The sequence below is a fragment of the Hylobates moloch genome, unplaced genomic scaffold (genome assembly GCF_009828535.3).
Source record: "Hylobates moloch isolate HMO894 unplaced genomic scaffold, HMol_V3 SCAFFOLD_1, whole genome shotgun sequence".
Lineage (NCBI taxonomy): Eukaryota > Metazoa > Chordata > Mammalia > Primates > Hylobatidae > Hylobates > Hylobates moloch.
In genome coordinates, this window is record NW_026652276.1 from 231,903,835 (window position 1) to 231,920,755 (window position 16,921).

Consider the following 16,921-nt stretch of genomic DNA (forward strand, 5'->3'; position numbering starts at 1 on the left):
CCTCTCATAAACTCTCTGTTCTTCCTGAGTCTCTTTTAATGTTTCCAACCAAACAGACTCAAAGTTCTGGATGACTATGGGGCCAGCTCATTTCAAGTAGCTGAGAAAACCTACAGGTAATACAGGCCTTATTTGGACCAACATGGTATTCTCTTGTCAAAATTTTATTTGCTTTGAGTTTTTCTATCACTGCTGCTGCAGTTTATAGTACGACAATCTTGAGGACAGCATTTTTTGGAACACGTTTCTAAAACCGTGACACCAATAAAAGCAACATAAAGCAATTTTTGCTCTAGATATTTGTTCAATTTATCTTGTACAACAGTCCTTAATTAGACTGACTTGCAGATTGCCTTATTTCTCCTCAAATGTTGGTGATAAATGTTTTAATTTAAAGAGAGAGTGCCGAGTTTTGTTTTTAAAATTGTTTTGATACTTGCACTAAAAGGTGATTGCTTTTAAATTGGAATCAACTTTAAGAATGTACAGAGAGTAGTAAGTTGAGAAACTGAAGTTTAGAAAGGGAGACCTCAAAACTAACAATTTCTTCTACTGAGGGTAACAGGAGCCAATTTACTTGAAGTACATTATTTAATAAGTAAATGCAATTATGTCTTTAGAAACGCTAAAAACTACTTACAAAAAGCTGGAGGAACTTGAGGATTCTTTTGTGGGTAAGTATATAAAGTGCATTCCCACTGATAGGGTCAATAACTGGCAATCTGTGGATTTTATTTTTGATCAAGGAGTATACAGCATCGAAGAGGCTGTGGGAAAAGTCATTAAAGTTGTTAGGAGGCTTTCAAGAAAAATCAGAACACTTTGGACTATCCCTGCCTTAAAGCACTTCCAGTGTTTTTATTATTACAATAATAACAGTGTTTTGGAAGAGTTTTAAATTAGAGATCTCAGCAAATTTTTCATCTTTCACAATCTATGTTAACATATCTCAGATATAAGTGCAAGCTACAAATCTCTAGAAGAGGAGATTTTTTTTGGTTTGCTTTTTTGAGACAGGTTCTTGCTCTGTTGCCTGCTGTCATGGCTCACTGCAGCCTTGACCTCCCGGGCTCAGGTGATCCTCCTACCTCAGCCTCTTGAGTAGCTGGGACTACAGGCGTGCGCCTCCTTTCTTTTTTGTAGACATGGGGTTTTGCCATGTTGCCCAGGCTGCTCTCGAACTCCTGAGCTCAAGCGATCCACCCACCATGGCCTCCCATAGTGCTGGGATTACAGGCATGAGCCCTTATGCCCAGCCAGGAAGAGGAGTTTTTTTTTTAAGAGTGTATTCAGTGATTTTATTTGAAAGATAATGAAACCTAAATCCTTAGAAAAGCAAACAGATGCATCGTATTAGTAAGAGAGCAAAGGCTGTAGCAGCAAGCCCTCTGCATTGGTGAGCGGGCAAACTGCCTCTATCCTGGGCTGACCTGGCTAGGAGATATTGTAGGGCCAACATTTCTGTTCTACTTGGTCCCTCTCCTGGGACTGCCAGTAAGAAGGCTGTTATATCTTTTTGTTAGGACTTATAAATAAAATGAAAATAAATATTTTAATCTTTCTCTGTACTGGATTTGAGTTTGAAAGATGCTTTTACACAAATGTGGAAATGTATCACAGCCAAACCAGAAGGCTTCGATAAAAAAGGATGGGCCAGACGACTACACAGAAGGCAGCTCATGCTCTGACCACATCTGAACTGACATCTAACATACACTGATGTTTAAACACTAGTGTGGAGCAGAATTGCCAAGGGAGTTGTTTAAATGCGTATTCCTGGGCCCTATCCTGATTTAGCAGGTCAGGGGTAAAAGCCCAGGAATCTGCAATTTCAACACGCCCCCCAGATTGGCCGAGATCTTCATGATGGTTTAGTATGACCCTATTACTAGTCCATTATCAATCCTTAGCACCAGCAGTGGCTGTGATTTTTGTAGTGTTGCTAGATTTACTGAATGCGTACAGTGTAGCTGGAATTAAGGAGGCGGGCCCTGTTTGGAATGAAGAACATGTTTATTTGTTTCTTTCTTTCTATCATGGTGATAAAACACATACATCTGAATGAATGTTTTCAAAGGAAAAAAAAAACAAAACAAGTTTACCTTGCATCTGGAGATATATTCACTAAAGGCTTAAATGTTTCTTGTAAATAAAGCTCTGTATTTATAGAAAGAAAATATGCAGTTAGTAACACATTTGCTGTTTGCAGTTATTACACAAATTCAAATACCCTTCAGTTTATGGTTAATAGTTAGAAGGATTAAAAACTCAAAAAGAAATTTAATTTACCTAAAACTCCTGTGTTGATTACAGTTATGGCTATTTTAAACAACTTCCAAACTGTTTTCAGGATGTTGCATTTGAAGAAAAATTAAATATTAAAAAACAATGTGACAGTTAAGTGTTTATAAAATCAGGAAAAACAAAGAAATCTGATAAAAGGGCAATACCAGCAGAGGTCACTAGAATGCTACCAGGTTCATATTACTCTCGAGAAATGAAGCAATTATGAAATTTTAAAAATCAATTTCCATAAGTTATAAGACAAAATCAGTTATAACAAACTTTGTTCTTTAAATATTCTTAAGTATTATTTTACCAAATTGATGCTCAAAACCTACTGCATTGTGGGCATCTTTCCAGCATATAAAAACTGTTTTTTTCTAAAGATATCAACTGCAATTAATTTGCTTTCCCAAGGTTTCTTTTTTTTTCTGAGACAGAGTCTCGCTCTGTTGCTCAGGCTGGAGTGCAGCGGCATGATCTGGGTTCACTGCAATCTCTGCCTCCCGGGTTCAAGCAATTCTCCCACCTCAGCCTCCCAAATAGCTGGGACTAAAGGTGCACGTCACCACACCCTGCTAATTTTTTTGTATTTTTAGTAGAGATGGGGTTTCATGATGTTGGCCAGGCTGGTCTCGCACTCCTGACCTCAAGTGATCCACCTACTTCAGTCTCCCAAAGTGCTGGGATTACAGGCATGAGGCCCTGTGCCCAGCCTAATTTTTTTTTTTTTTTTTGAGAAGGAGTTTTGCTCTGTCGCCCAGGCTGGAGTGCAGCAGCACCATCTTGGCTCACTGCAACCTCTGCCTCCCAGGCCCAAGCGAGTCTTCTGCCTCAGCCTCCTGAGTAGCTGGGATTACAGGTGCGCACCACCACGCCTGGCTACTTTTTTGTATTTTTAGTAGAGACAGGGTTTCACCATGTTGGCTAGGCTGGTCTCAAACTCCTGACCTCAGGTGATCCAAAGTGCTGGGATTACACTGGGCTTCCCAAAGTGCTGGGATTACAGACGTGAGCTACTGCACCCGGCTCTAATTTTGTATTTTTAGTAGAGACAGGGTTTCACCATGTTGGTCAGGCTGGTCTTGAACTCCTGATCTCAAGTGATCCACCTGCTTTGGCCTCCCAAAGTGCTGGGATTACAGGTGTGAGCCACCGCATCCGGCCTTGCTTTACCAAGGTTTCTATACAGAAGGCGTTTAAGAATATTTTGGCATTATTATTACTACCAAATATCATGTAATGTCAAAATGCAAACATACTTAAACCTTGGTCTATCAGTACTTGTACAGTAGAACTGGACAAGAAGTATCTATCTTGGTGTTACACAATCACTGCACAACAGGCCGTACAGATCCCAGGCCAAATTTGTTTAGCTTGGTTTGACAAAGTCATAATAAACCAAATCCATCACTCAGTGAAACTTCTAAATCGTATGGATTTGAAAGGGCCCCTGGGGGTGTAAGAGAACTCCAAAATGTATTCTGATTTCACAGCAAGTTACAAAGGTTGCTTCTCCTATCAAGCGTATAATGGGAAACATAGAACCAAACTCTTCAATTTTGAATTCAAAATTTTCCTTTAGTTGGTCCCTTCATTTCTACCAGCGTTTCCATGAGCACCCTACAAAGGCTCTGCTGTTGCAGACAGACTGGGTCTGCTGTGATTCCCACCCCCGGTCCTCTCCACCAACCCACCATGACAAGTCTCAGTGAGACCACCACCTTCACAATCATAAAATGCGAATTTAAGAAATGGTTCTATGGCAGCAAAGAGTATCATGATTTTACAGGGTGAATGTCAATGTGACAAAGAAAGAACATGGTCTTCAAATTACTTCCATGCTATTTGCTCCAAATCATCTAGTTTGAGGTTCATTTGTCCTAAGTTTCTCCACAATTTGTAAAGAAACAATTATTAGGTTTAAATAAGAACAGATGCTTGCTTTAGTTCAAGTTAGGCATGCCTCTGATGCATTTCTTAACACCAAGGCAAATCTCTGAGGGGTTAGACTTAGTAGTGAACGGTGGCCCCATTGTGGGCAGCGAGGTGGGGCTTGGTTAGCTCATTCATCTTCACACTCCTGGCCCTAGGATAAGGCCTTGCCTGCTGAAGATGTCCTATACAGGTCTATAAACAGAATGGACAATACTTACGTTGTTCAGCTTTAGTTAGCACACTATCAAAATTAAGATAGAAATAAAGAGAATGTTTTAAATAACATTTTATGGAGCAGAGAGAAAAGGATCTGCAAAATTAAAATGTACTTTTCATACTAAGCATAGCTTTCCTGATACTAAAAGATTTTAAACATCCAATAGTGCTTACCCCTCCATGTTTCAATTTTATGTTCCTCTAATTCATAAATCTGTACCTGCAAATAAAAAAATTCTTATTTATAAATATACATATACAACATAGAAAAAATATTTGGAAAATGAAACAAAACATAGCTTTCATAATAGCATTTTCTATTCACAATTAGAAAATGAGGTGGCCAGGTGCGGTTGCTCATGCCTGTAATCTCAGCACTTTGGGAGACCAAGGTGGGCAGATCAGTTGAGGTCAGGAGTTCGAGACCAGCCTGGCCAACATGGTGAGACCTCATCTGTACTAAAAATACAAAAATTGGCCAGGCATAGTGGTGGGTGCCTGTAGTCCCAGCTACTCGGGAGGCTGAGGCAGGAGAATTGCTTGAACCCAGGAGGCAAAGGTTGCAGTGAGCCGAGATGGCACCACTGCAAAGAAAGAAAGAAAATGAAGTGAGATATAGAGAAAAAAATCTATCTGCAAGTTTTTTTTTTTTTTTTTTTAAGACAAGGTCTCATTCTGTCACCCGGGCTGGAGTGCACAAGTGTGATCATGACTCACTGCAGCCTCAACCTCCCAGGCTTAAGTAATCTTCTCAACTCAGCCTCCTGAGTAGCTTGGACTACAGATGTACACCACTATGCCTGGCTAATTTTTGTGGGTTTTTTTTTTTTTTTTTTTTTAAGAGATGGGGTTTCACCATGTTGCCCCACTGGTCTCAAACTCCTGGGCTCAAGTGATCCACCCTTCTCGGCTTCCCAAAGTGCTGGGACTATAGGCGTGAGCCACTGTGCCCGGCCTGTATCTACAGATATTAAGAAAAACTTTGGGCTGCATATTTAGATATAACTGCTTTTTTGCAATTTTGATTTCATAATCTATTGCTAAGATTTCTTATATGGGATTTGCTGCATTTCACAGAACTCTATCTATTCAAAACTCACACTTGTGCTGATTTTGCTAGTTCAAAAGCAGAGATATGACCATTATAAGGAAAGCCCATGTTCACTTGTATTGGTAATATTTAAGAAATAATACACTTCATGGGAAATAAATACAGGATATTTACAAAATCTTTGGTAAAACTTCCTAAGAGTACAGTTTTGTTTTGTTTTTCAGAGACGGAGTCTCCCTCTGTCACCCAGGCTGGAGTGCAGTGGCACGATCTCGGCTCACTGCAACCTCCACCTCCTGGGTTCAAGCGATTCTTGTGCCTCAGCCTCCTGAGTAGCTGGATTACAGGTGCCTGCTGCCACACCCAGCTAATTTTTGTATTTTTAGTAGAGACAAGGTTTCACTATGTTGGCCAGGCTGGTCTCAAACTCCTGACCTCAAGTGATCCACTTACCTCGGCCTCCCAAAGTGCTGGGATTACAGCGTGAGCCACTGTGCCCGGCAAGAACATGTTTTATGAAGAAACTCATTTTTGTATTTTATGTAAGAATTATTGGATAATACTGAGCATTATGCATAAAGCAGTATTAACTGAATTAACTTATACCTTTTAAGTACCCCAAATAGGACTAGTTAAATAAGATTATGCAATCCTGTCCTTCCCCCCCACCCTCATGAACAAACAGAAACTAAAAACACAAAACCAAGCAGGCCGAATCTCAGGATCACAAAGTTAGATGAAGGACAAAAGTGGTTTTTAAGCTGCTTTCTTTCCAGAACCATTGTACCAGGGACCAGACAGTTCTGCTACTAAAATTAGCCAGTAGCTGTTTTTTCCTAATTAGCAGGAAAATGTCAAAACTGAATTTATTTCATTTTAATGACTCATTTTTTTCTTCTTTAAAATCACAAAGTACATATAATTCTTGTTCTGCAATTGCTGGGATAACTGAATTAAGCTCTACCACATCAACAGGACCGCAGAGATAAGCAAAACTTACAGAACTTCTAGCTAATAAATATGTAGAATTCTGCTAAGCCAAGGAATTCCGAAAGCTGAATAAAGAATCTATTTCCTTTTATTTTTCCTGAGAATCCCTTCTTTGAGTTTCATACATATAACTTATGGTAAAGATAGTTTTATACTGAAGTTCCCTGTGCATTATATATATTTGGAAAATCAACCACCACCAGCACTCCATACCAAAAAAGAAAAAACTGAAAACATTAAAAATCTTAAAATACACACATATACCTATACACATACATAGATATGTACAGCTCCAACTACTGACATAGGAACTGGTGCCACTTACCATAGGTGATTTATAGTATCTATGTAGTATATTTATGAAATCTGTAATTGTTAGCATTCCTGGAACAAAGAATTATATGTTACAAATAAAACTACGAAAGCATTTTTAAAAATTTCAAATGACAAGTGAGCCTAGAATATATACTAGAAGAGCTTATAAAATATACTTTGAAGATATCAAGCAGAGTTTAATATATTATTTAAAACTATTGATGTGTTAATTGTGTACACCAAACTGGATATACAAATTTAGCTGAAATTAAACCTGACAGTAAGTACTACGGAACTAACCACAGAATTTGGCAAATCGATGAGAGAAAATTCATTAACTGATATAAATTTGAAAAAAGAATTGCAGTTACATATAAATAATTTTAAATACTTTAAGATAAAGTATTCCGTAAGCTTTAGAAACGTGACAATTCTAGGCACTTGGATTGTTTCCCAAGAAGCATTCTAAACACAATGGTTTTAACGAACAGTTGCCATTTACTGAGTGCTTTTGATGTGCTAGACACTAGGATGACACGGATGAAAAAGACATGAACTTCTTCCCTGATGAAATTAAAACCTAGAAGCAGACATAATGATCACTTCAAAATAACGTGAAGAATGCTAAGAGAGACAATGGCATTGTCTGCTGTGATTCACAAGATAAGTAATGAAGGCATTTAGATAGCTGTAAGTTACACAACAGTTTTAATAGTATAACAATGGTCTGGCAGAGACATCACTCATGTTTACAGCATCTACCCTGTCAAAAAGGTGTGCACCAGCGAGATGAGTGCGGGGCCCAGGGATGCCATATGCCATGTGTGGCCCAAAGTGGGGCAGCTGGCTCACATCTGACTGTGGCGTCCTATGTGGGGTTTGTTCATTGGGCTGGTAAAGACACATACGCTCTTCAGAGAGCCAAAAAGTTGCTAAATTAAAAGAAATTCAACAACAACAACAACAACAACAGCTCCATAAAAGTTACAACAGTGTGTGTTCTCAATGAGGAGGCAAAAAAAAAAAAAAAAAAAAAAGAAAGAAAAAAAGGACAACAGTGTTTGGACCTCACTAGCACTTCCACCTTCTTACCCAGTATGAAAAAGCAAGGATTTATTTTATTTATTTATTTATTTTTTGACAGGGTCTCGCTCTGTCACCCAGGCTGGAGTACAGTGCAGCGATCATGGCCTTGACCTCCTGGGCTCAAGTCATCCTCCCACCTCGGCCTCCTGAGTAGCTAATTTTCGTATGTTTTTGTAGAGATGAGGTCTTGCTATGTTGCCTAGGCTGGCCTTGAACTGCTGGGCTCAAGCGATCTCCCTGCCTTGGCCTCCCAAAGTGCTGAGATTACAGGCATGGGCCACTGCACCCTGCCAGCAAGAATGTTCTTTAACTTGCAAACATGTTTACTAGGTTGAATTCCAAACAGGCATCTATTAAAATACTTTAGGCTTTCTGCTTTCAAGGTTTCCATTTTCGATTTTCCTCAGGCCCACACTGCTTACCTACAAAACTTTGTTTTTTACTCTCCCACAGTGGCGCTGCTCGGACACCGTTGGCTACCAAAGCAAAGAAGGCCTTTTTAACCTGAAGAAAAAGAGGACAAACAAAACATACCTTCAAAGTCCAGGAAGAAAAACACCTTTTTTTTTTTTTTTTTTGAGACAAGGTTTCACTCTCTTGTCCAGGCTGGAGTGCAGTGGCACAATCTTGGCTCACAGCAACCTCCGCTTCCTGGGCGCAATCGATTCTCTCACCTCAGCCTCCCGAGTAGCTGGGATGACAGGCATGCGCCACCATGCCCGGCTAAGTTTTGTATTTTTGGTAGGGTTTCACCATGTTGGCTAGGCTCGTCTCGAACTCCTGACCTCAAGTGATCCACCCACCTTGGCCTCCCAAGTGTTGGGATTACAGGCGTGAGCCACTGCACCTGGCCAGAAAAATATCCTTAACTAACATATTTGACCAAGTCTTATCAGCTATCTTCCATAATAAGTTTTGTAAGTTTGATAAGCTAAAAATAATGGAATTTATTAACATTAGCAAAAATCTTTTTGAATTACACCTAAAGGCATACAGGGATTAAAAATTATTTTTTGAAATTGAAATAATGCAATTAACTTTTTTTTCTTATTGTATCTGAAGACTCTTGTCTACATAGATACTTTACGTAACTAAAACCATACAAGAGAATTAGACTTTAGGGTCTAATATCTCCTACATGTGGTTATTAATTCATCTGAAAACACTGAAGTTGTATCAAATTACCTGAAATAAAAATTTATTTTTAGTATTTTCAATGAGACAAACAAGCAAACAAGCATACTTTCTCAGTTCCCAAGGTTGAGAAAAAAAAAGGCATGAAAGATACAATATATTTTTGCATTTTATACCTTCCAGAGACAAATAGGTCAGGCACTAACATACTGTATCTCACTTAACACTCATAACAAATATCCTTTGGGATACCACAAGGTATCATACTTGAAGATTTATTAATAACCAAAAGCTCAGTGCTGAAAATGATCCTCTAAATTCAGACAGCAAATAAGTACAGGGAAAATGTCCAACCTTATTAATAACCCAAGAAATGCAAATTAAAAGAAAGTGTCATTTGTAGATGCTAAATCAACCAATATTTTAAAGTTGTAGCTCCTAATACAAGGGCTATTATAAAACCACTGAGAAAATATTTTTTCTAACACAGCTTGTGTCAAGAATCACAAAGTATTCATATTGCTTGTGCAACAGCTTTTTCTCTTTGGATTATTTTAGGAGTGGGATTCCTGAATCAACAATGTTCCATGTGACATTACTTCTAGTCTTGAAAACTGAAAAAAAAATCCACCTCCTAAACAAAAGAAAACTTATCAAATACTAGCATACCAATGAGAAAAAAATCAAATAATAATTAACATAATTATGATGTTTTCATAATTATATCAAGAAAGGTCTATGACAATAAAAATGTAACTGTAAAATTATACATTATGATACTTATAAAAATATGTGTTTGGAAACAATGAGAAACAAGCAAAAAAAATTAAACTGATATATTAAGAAGCTGGGATAGTAAAATGTTTCTTTAAAAAAAGTGTTACATTATGTTATGGTATGGTTTTTTTTTTTTTTTTTTTTTTTTTTTAACTAAAAGTAAATTATTCTCTTCTCACTCACTACTTAAAAAAAAAAACCTTTTTGGCCGGCACGGTGGCCCACGCCTGTAATCCTAGCACTTGGGGAGGCCACCCGAGATGGGCAGATCACCTGAGGCCAGGAATTTGAGACCAGCCTGGCTAACATGGTAAAACCTCGTCTCCACTAAAAATACAAAAATTAGCTGGGCATGGTGGTGCACACCTGTAATCCCAGCTACTCGGGAGGCTGAAGCACAGGAATCACTTGAACCTGGGAAGCGGAGGCTGTAGTGAGCTGAGAACACGCCACTGTACTCCAGCCTGAGTGAAGAGTGAGACTCTGTCTCAAATAAACAAACAAACAAATGAACAAACAAAACAAACAAAATCCTTGTTAACTTACTAATGAAAACAACTGCAGGAACCTAGAGCAGATGACTTTAGGACTAATAACTTAGTACCTATTTCTTCCTTTATTGTGACACATTTTGCCTTATGTGGAACTGCTCATGCATGTACCTAGTTCACCTACACAAGAATATAGGGACTACTGGTGCGTCGGGGGAGCTCATCAATTATTTCATGCATTTATTTTAACCCACCCAGCGCTGAGTCCTGAATATAGCAGGGATTCTATACATTAGTCAAATGAACTACAAGAGAATGAAGACGAGGAAATGATTAGAGCCAACCCAGTGATGTGGGAGAGCAACAGTAACTGAGCGGCATCCAGAAACTCATGAACTGCTTCAGAATCACACTTTCATCAAAAAGGCACCAAAATACACTGTTTTTGTAACTAAACGGCATCCAGGAAAGGTGTGCCCATTTGAATGGTTTGCTATTTGTACCCTGGGCATCTCTGATCGTGGTCCTAGCATATATCATAGAAGAATATAGTGGAAAAGTCACATGTAAATAGATTTTAAAACACACTGAATATCTGGTAAGTTTGCTTTTCTAAACTGGTTGGAATAGAATGGGAATGGGGGCAACTTTTATGTTTTATTTGTATTTATTTATTTATTTTGGAGACAGGGTCTCACTTTGTCATCCAGGCTGAAGTACAGTGGTGTGACCTTGGCTCACTGTTTCCTCACTGCACCCCTCCCTGCTGCCACTGCTGGGCTCAAGTGATTCTCCCACCTCAGCCTTCCAAGTAGCTGGGACCACAGGCACATGCCACCATGTCTGGATAATTTTTTTTCTTATAGAGGCAGGATCTTGCTATGTTGCCCAGACTGGTCTCAAACTCCTGGGCTTAAGTGATCCTCCTGCCTTGGCCTCCCAAACTGTTAGGATTACAGGCATGAGCCACTGCGCCTGGCCAGGGACATCTTTTAAAAGCACAAATTGCTTACTGTTTTCTTCAAATGACAGATTTAGCAGAGAAAATAAATGTTAAAAACATTCATGAGGATCATTCATGAAACCCTAAGTAGCCATAGCTATTGAAAAGCTAATCCAGAAAGTTCTGAGTTTGGCATAATGAAATAGTTGAAAACAACTATCCAAGTTGTACAAAAGACAGGAAACACTATTTGAGGGCCCTGTATGCATCAACACAGGGTGGATTCTGGGAGCTACAATTCTTGAAAGAAAAGAAGGCTATGCATTGAGCACCACATTCATTCTGGAATTTTTCTGAGGGCTTTTCCCCACATCATCTTCACACAGGTGAATTTCAACAAGAAGCTGAAATTTATCAAGAAGAATCAAACACATCCCAGGTAAGATAAACACAAAGAAAACCACACCTAAGCACGTCATAGACAAGAGGCTAAAAACCAAAGGTAAAGGGAGAATCAGCCAGAGGGAAAAAGACATATTGGCTTTCAAAAGGGTAACAAGCAGGCTGATGGCTGACTTTCCAGCAGAAACTATGAAAGTCAGAGACAAGAGAAAGAAAACTTTAAGATGCTAAAATAAAAAACCTGCCAAGCTAGGTTACAGCATCTATCCAGCGAACATATCCTTCAAAAAGGATTGGCAAAGTAAGGTTTTTTGGATTAAAAAAGCAGAGAAAATTGTCACTAAACAATCAGCATTAAGAAATACTTAAGGGAGGCCAGGCGCACTGGCTCATGCCTGTAATCCCAGCACTTTGGGAGGCCAAGGTAGGGGGATCACTTGAGGTCAGGAGTTCAAGACCAGCCTGGCCAACGCGATGAAAAAAACCCCGTCTCTACCAAAAATACAAAAATTAGTCAGGTGTGGTGGTGCGCACATGTGATCCCAGCTACTTGGGAGGCTGAGGCAGGAGAATCGCTTGAACCCAGGAGGTGGAGGTTGCAATGAGCTGAGACCATGCCATTGCATTCCAGCCTGGGTGACAGAGTGAGACTCCGTCTCAAAAAAAATAAAAAAGAAATACTTAAGGAGTCCTTTGCACTGAAGGAAAGATTCTAGACCTGCACAGAACTGTAGGAGGGAACAAAGAGCACAGGAGAGGGCAGAGATGTAGGTAAACATAAATCAATACTGTGTAAAGCCAGAGTAATGATATCCTGTGGGATTCATAACTTATATAGAAGCAAAATATATAACAATAGCATATAGGGTAGGAGACGGTTTAACTTCTGTATACATTTTTTGCATTGTTTGGGACTTGGTAAAATTATTATTAAAAGATGGAAAGTAGTAAGTCAAAGATGCTATGTAATCTGTAAGACAGCCTCTGAAAGATTAACAAAAGAATGTATAACTAAGTTCACATGTTCTCATTCATTTGTGGGAGCTAAAAATTAAAACAACTGAACTCATGGAGATAGAGAGTAGAATGATGGTTACCAGAGGCTGGGAAGGGTAGTGGGGTTGGTTGGGGTGGGGGGAAGTAGGGACAGCTCATGGATAAAGAAATATAGTTAGAATGAATACGGTCTAGTATTTGATGGCACAATAGGGTGACTACAGTCAACAATAATTTATTATACATTTAAAAATAACCAATAATTGGGATGTATGTAAAGAAATGATAAATCTTTGAGGTTATGGACACCCCATTTATCCTGATGTGATTACACAATGTATGCCTGTATCAGAATATTTCATGCACCCTATAAGTATATACACATACTATGTACCCACAAAAATGAAAAAAGAATGTATAACTAAAAAGCTAGCAGAGGAGAAAAATGGGTTAAACATAGTTTGTTAAATCGAGTGAAGAAGGAATAAAAGAACAAATCAATAGAAAAAATAAAAAATGCACAGCAAAATGGTAGACAAACCTAACTATAGCAGTAACTGCATGAAATGAAAATGGACTAAACAGTAATTAAATGCTATTCTAGGCATTTATTGTATGGTTTAATTGCAATTGTCAATATAGAAAGTAAACGAACCTTGTATATGACCTAAGTCCTAGGATCCTATCAAGGACTGCCTTTCTCTAATAAGGCCCAATGAGTCCAATGGATCTAAACCATAGATGAGACCATGTGACAGCCAAACAAGAGGGCTTCCTTTAGTGGACACATTTCTAGAAGCTTCTGGAAGAGACTATTGTATCCAGCTTCAAGACATAAATGACTGAGCACAGTGGACATCTACAAACAAAAATCCCTGGTCAAATGGTGTAATAATTAAAAAAACTCAAGAATAAATATTGCTATTAGCTTGGTTTGTGAATATTTTGATATTTTGATATTTAATGTTTACACCTTGTACAAATGACCACATACCGATCCAACAGATTTAATGGACATTTTTACACTATAGTGAGCCTCATCACACCTCAAGCTTAAAAGAATGATACCAACAAAAGCAGGGGTTTAATTTTAACACTCAAATATGATGACTGTTACTTCAGACTCAGAAAAAAACATCCTGCTTCCCGTGATAAATTCTCAGACTAATCTGCTACGAAAGCGTTTAGCCCCCGAAATGCTGCAGATACTGTTTACAGTGAGGCCACTGTGAACAACACAAACAGGAAATAACTGCGTAACACCAATTCTTAAAGTGGCAAATACATGTATGGGAAACTATACGGGGTAATAATACAGACATTAGAAACTGATCACAGGTGCTGAACCAAGTTAATTCTGAGATGAAAGACACTGACGCTTCATGGTCAATGGCAAGGAGGGATGGAGGGATGGGGAGAGGAATTAATTAATTTCAGACAGTATCGGTCCAATAGAGAGATCGATGTATGTATGTACGTATGAATCACAGGGTCTCACTCTGTTGCCCAGGCTGGAGTGCAGTGGCAGGAACATGGCTCACTGCAGTCTCAACCTCCTGGTTTCAAGTGATTCTCCAACCTCAGCCTCCTGTGTAGCTGGGACGACAGGTGCACACCACCACAGCCAGCTTTTTGTTATTTTTTGTAGAGACAGGGTCCGGCTATATTGCCCAGGCTGGTTTGAACTCCTGAACTCAAGTGATCCTCCTGCCTCTGCCTCCCAAAGTGCTGGGATTCCAGGGGTAAGCCACCTCACCCAGCCCAATGGCAAGGTTTATAGAGAGAAAAGCCCCAGTGAAGCAGCAGTTCAATGGCAAAGAGAATGTTAAGAATTTAATGTGAAAAGTGGCATCTCTTCTGCAACAGAAGGTAAAACAACTAAGGCTCACGGAAGCACGTGGAGTGAATTAAGAGGCCATCCTGCGGCTGAGGCAGGAGAATGGCGTGAATCCGGGAGGCGGAGCTTGCAGTGAGCCGAGATCGCGCTACTGCACTACAGCCTGGGTGACAGAGCGAGACTCTGTCTCAAAAAAAAAAAAAAAAAAAAAAAAAAACCAGAGGACAGCCCACTTCTTGTCAACGAGCTACAGTGCTACACCTACTGGACTTCAACTTCTCGTTTTCCACATAAGATGTGTATCTCTACAGAACAGGGACACTGCTTCATTTTTCAAGCTGCAATCACGAGCACAACAGCTCACTTCGTTTTCCTGATGGCCTCAAGCACCAAAGCTTTCCCACGGGCTCCTTGGCCCCTGCCAGCTGTGTGGTGGCTGCTCAGTCACTTAACCCTCTGTGAGCCTCAACATTCTGTTATAACATGGGGCTAATGGATATTTCCTCACAGGTGTAGGTGTGGACTGAACGGGCTAGTATGTGAAGATGTTCAGTATAGTACTCAGCACTAACAGCCAAGAAGAACAAATGCTTAAAATTTCCACCCTATACTGACCAAACCAGAAGCCAACAGAAATTGATTCTTTTTTTCATTTTGGAGACAGGGTTGCTGTTGCTGAGGCTTGAGTATAGTGGTGTGATCACAGCTCACTGCAGCCTCAACCTCGTAGGCTCAAGTGATCCTTCTGCCTCAGCCTCCTGAGTAGCTGGGATCACAGGCATATGCCACCACGTTCGGCTAATTTTTACATCTTTTTGTAGAGATGGGGTCTTGCCATGTTGCCCGGGCTGGTCTCAAACTCTAGGCCTCAAGTGATCCTCCTGCTTCAGCCTCCCAAAGTGCTGCGATGAAAGATTTATTCTTTTAATTTCATCCACATACACTGTTGACCTGTCCGCAGGTCACTGAGGAAGTCTCAATTCCATCCTTCAGAGATCTCATATAATATTCCAAATGGACATGATACTCATACAATGCATTAAAGAGCAGTGCCCCTGGGTGAGCTCGGGAGGGGCCTGACACTTTTGTGGTTTTGCCGACCTTCTTCGCAATGACGAAGCCTTCTAAAACTTGGCTTTCTTAAGAACACGTGCATGGAGCTGTTTATAAAGCAATTTAAAATCATACTCGGAAAATTCTCCGTAATTATAGATGGCACAGGGTGTTCCAATTAACCAATAAACAGGATACAAAGAGATTAACACAATCTAGTTTTAATTTGCAGGAAAAAACCTCTCTCAGGGGTCTCGAGTACCTTTGAAAATTTCTTTCCTTTTAACTGATATACAATTTGCTCAAACTATGATTAATTTTAAAATTTACATTTTAATAGGATTTTCAACACATTTTAAAGCAAATGTGATAATTAGGTAAGAAAAGATGGGAAATAAAATGTTCATAGATAAGTTTTTAGAATAGTGGGCAGGCCCGACCTGCTCTAAGAGACTCTGGCAGTCTATACCAAGGAGCACATCTGTGTTCTCCAGAATGGGAAGCTGGTTCCTCTGATGCCTCACTGCTTTCTACACAGCTTTACTCTGATTTTCAGTAATTAAGTTGATTGTGAGGCTTTTAAAATTAATGCTGATATCTACTGCATCAAGAAGGGTCCAGCTTCTGAAATATGGTCCTCGAGACTCTTCTCCGTCCAGGCCCAGGCCTCCCTTGCCAGCTGCATGACTCCTTCCTCCCTGAACTCATCCTTCCATGCCCCTCCCTGCCCCAGCACTCCTTCGACTTCAGAGGAACAGTTGCCCACCATCACCATGGAAGGACTGTTTTCTGGAGGAAATGAACTGCTCCAGAAATAAAACAGACAGATAGGAACATGGGGCCTCCAGTGAAAAAGATGGCTGGCCTACTGCTCTCCAGTGAAGCCCACCAAGCAAGAAGCCTGCCCGTGAACTCGGTGTGTCCATGCCAACTGTTAGCAGTCACTCTTAATTATGAACGAATGGGCAGCCATCTGACAGGGCCTTGAATGCTGAAGTCACACAAGTCCCAGTTTTAGACAGATCTCACTAGAAGGGTGAGGGAAAAAAAAATCTTCCAAAAAGTGGAACAAAAAGAAAAATTGAAAAAACGATGGGAAAAGAATATTAAAGATCAACTCAGGGGATCTCAGAGCTGCTCGCTTAAGTTCCGGAGAAAAGCAAGCACTGGGAAGAAAATGATTGAGGAAAGAACGCAAGGAAGGCTAGGCGCAGTGGCTCCGGGAGGCTGCAGTGCTGAGGATCACTTGAGCCTCGGGGTTCAAGACCCATCTGGGCAACATAGTGAAACCCTGCCTCTACAAAAAAATAAAATAATTAACTGAATGTGGTGGTGCACACCTGTAGTCTCAGCTACTTGGAAGGCTGTGGCAGGAGGATCACTTGAGCCCGGGAACTGGGGGCTGCAGT

General features: G+C 39.9%; 1 protein-coding gene across 12 annotated transcripts in view; it reads right to left on the bottom strand.

Moving 5' to 3' along the window:
- The window catches only part of PRKAG2 (protein kinase AMP-activated non-catalytic subunit gamma 2), a 333,499-nt gene that overhangs the window by 11,943 nt on the left and 304,635 nt on the right, over positions 1-16,921 (bottom strand). For all 12 annotated transcript variants that reach the window (XM_032762260.2, XM_032762259.2, XM_058428208.1 and 9 more), the window contains 5 exons: positions 8,302-8,383; positions 6,804-6,862; positions 4,612-4,657; positions 2,103-2,157; positions 641-767 (listed from right to left, as the gene is read on the bottom strand). In XM_032762260.2, the coding sequence (XP_032618151.1) occupies positions 641-767; positions 2,103-2,157; positions 4,612-4,657; positions 6,804-6,862; positions 8,302-8,383 (369 nt within the window). The remainder of the gene's footprint in view (positions 1-640; positions 768-2,102; positions 2,158-4,611; positions 4,658-6,803; positions 6,863-8,301; positions 8,384-16,921) is intronic.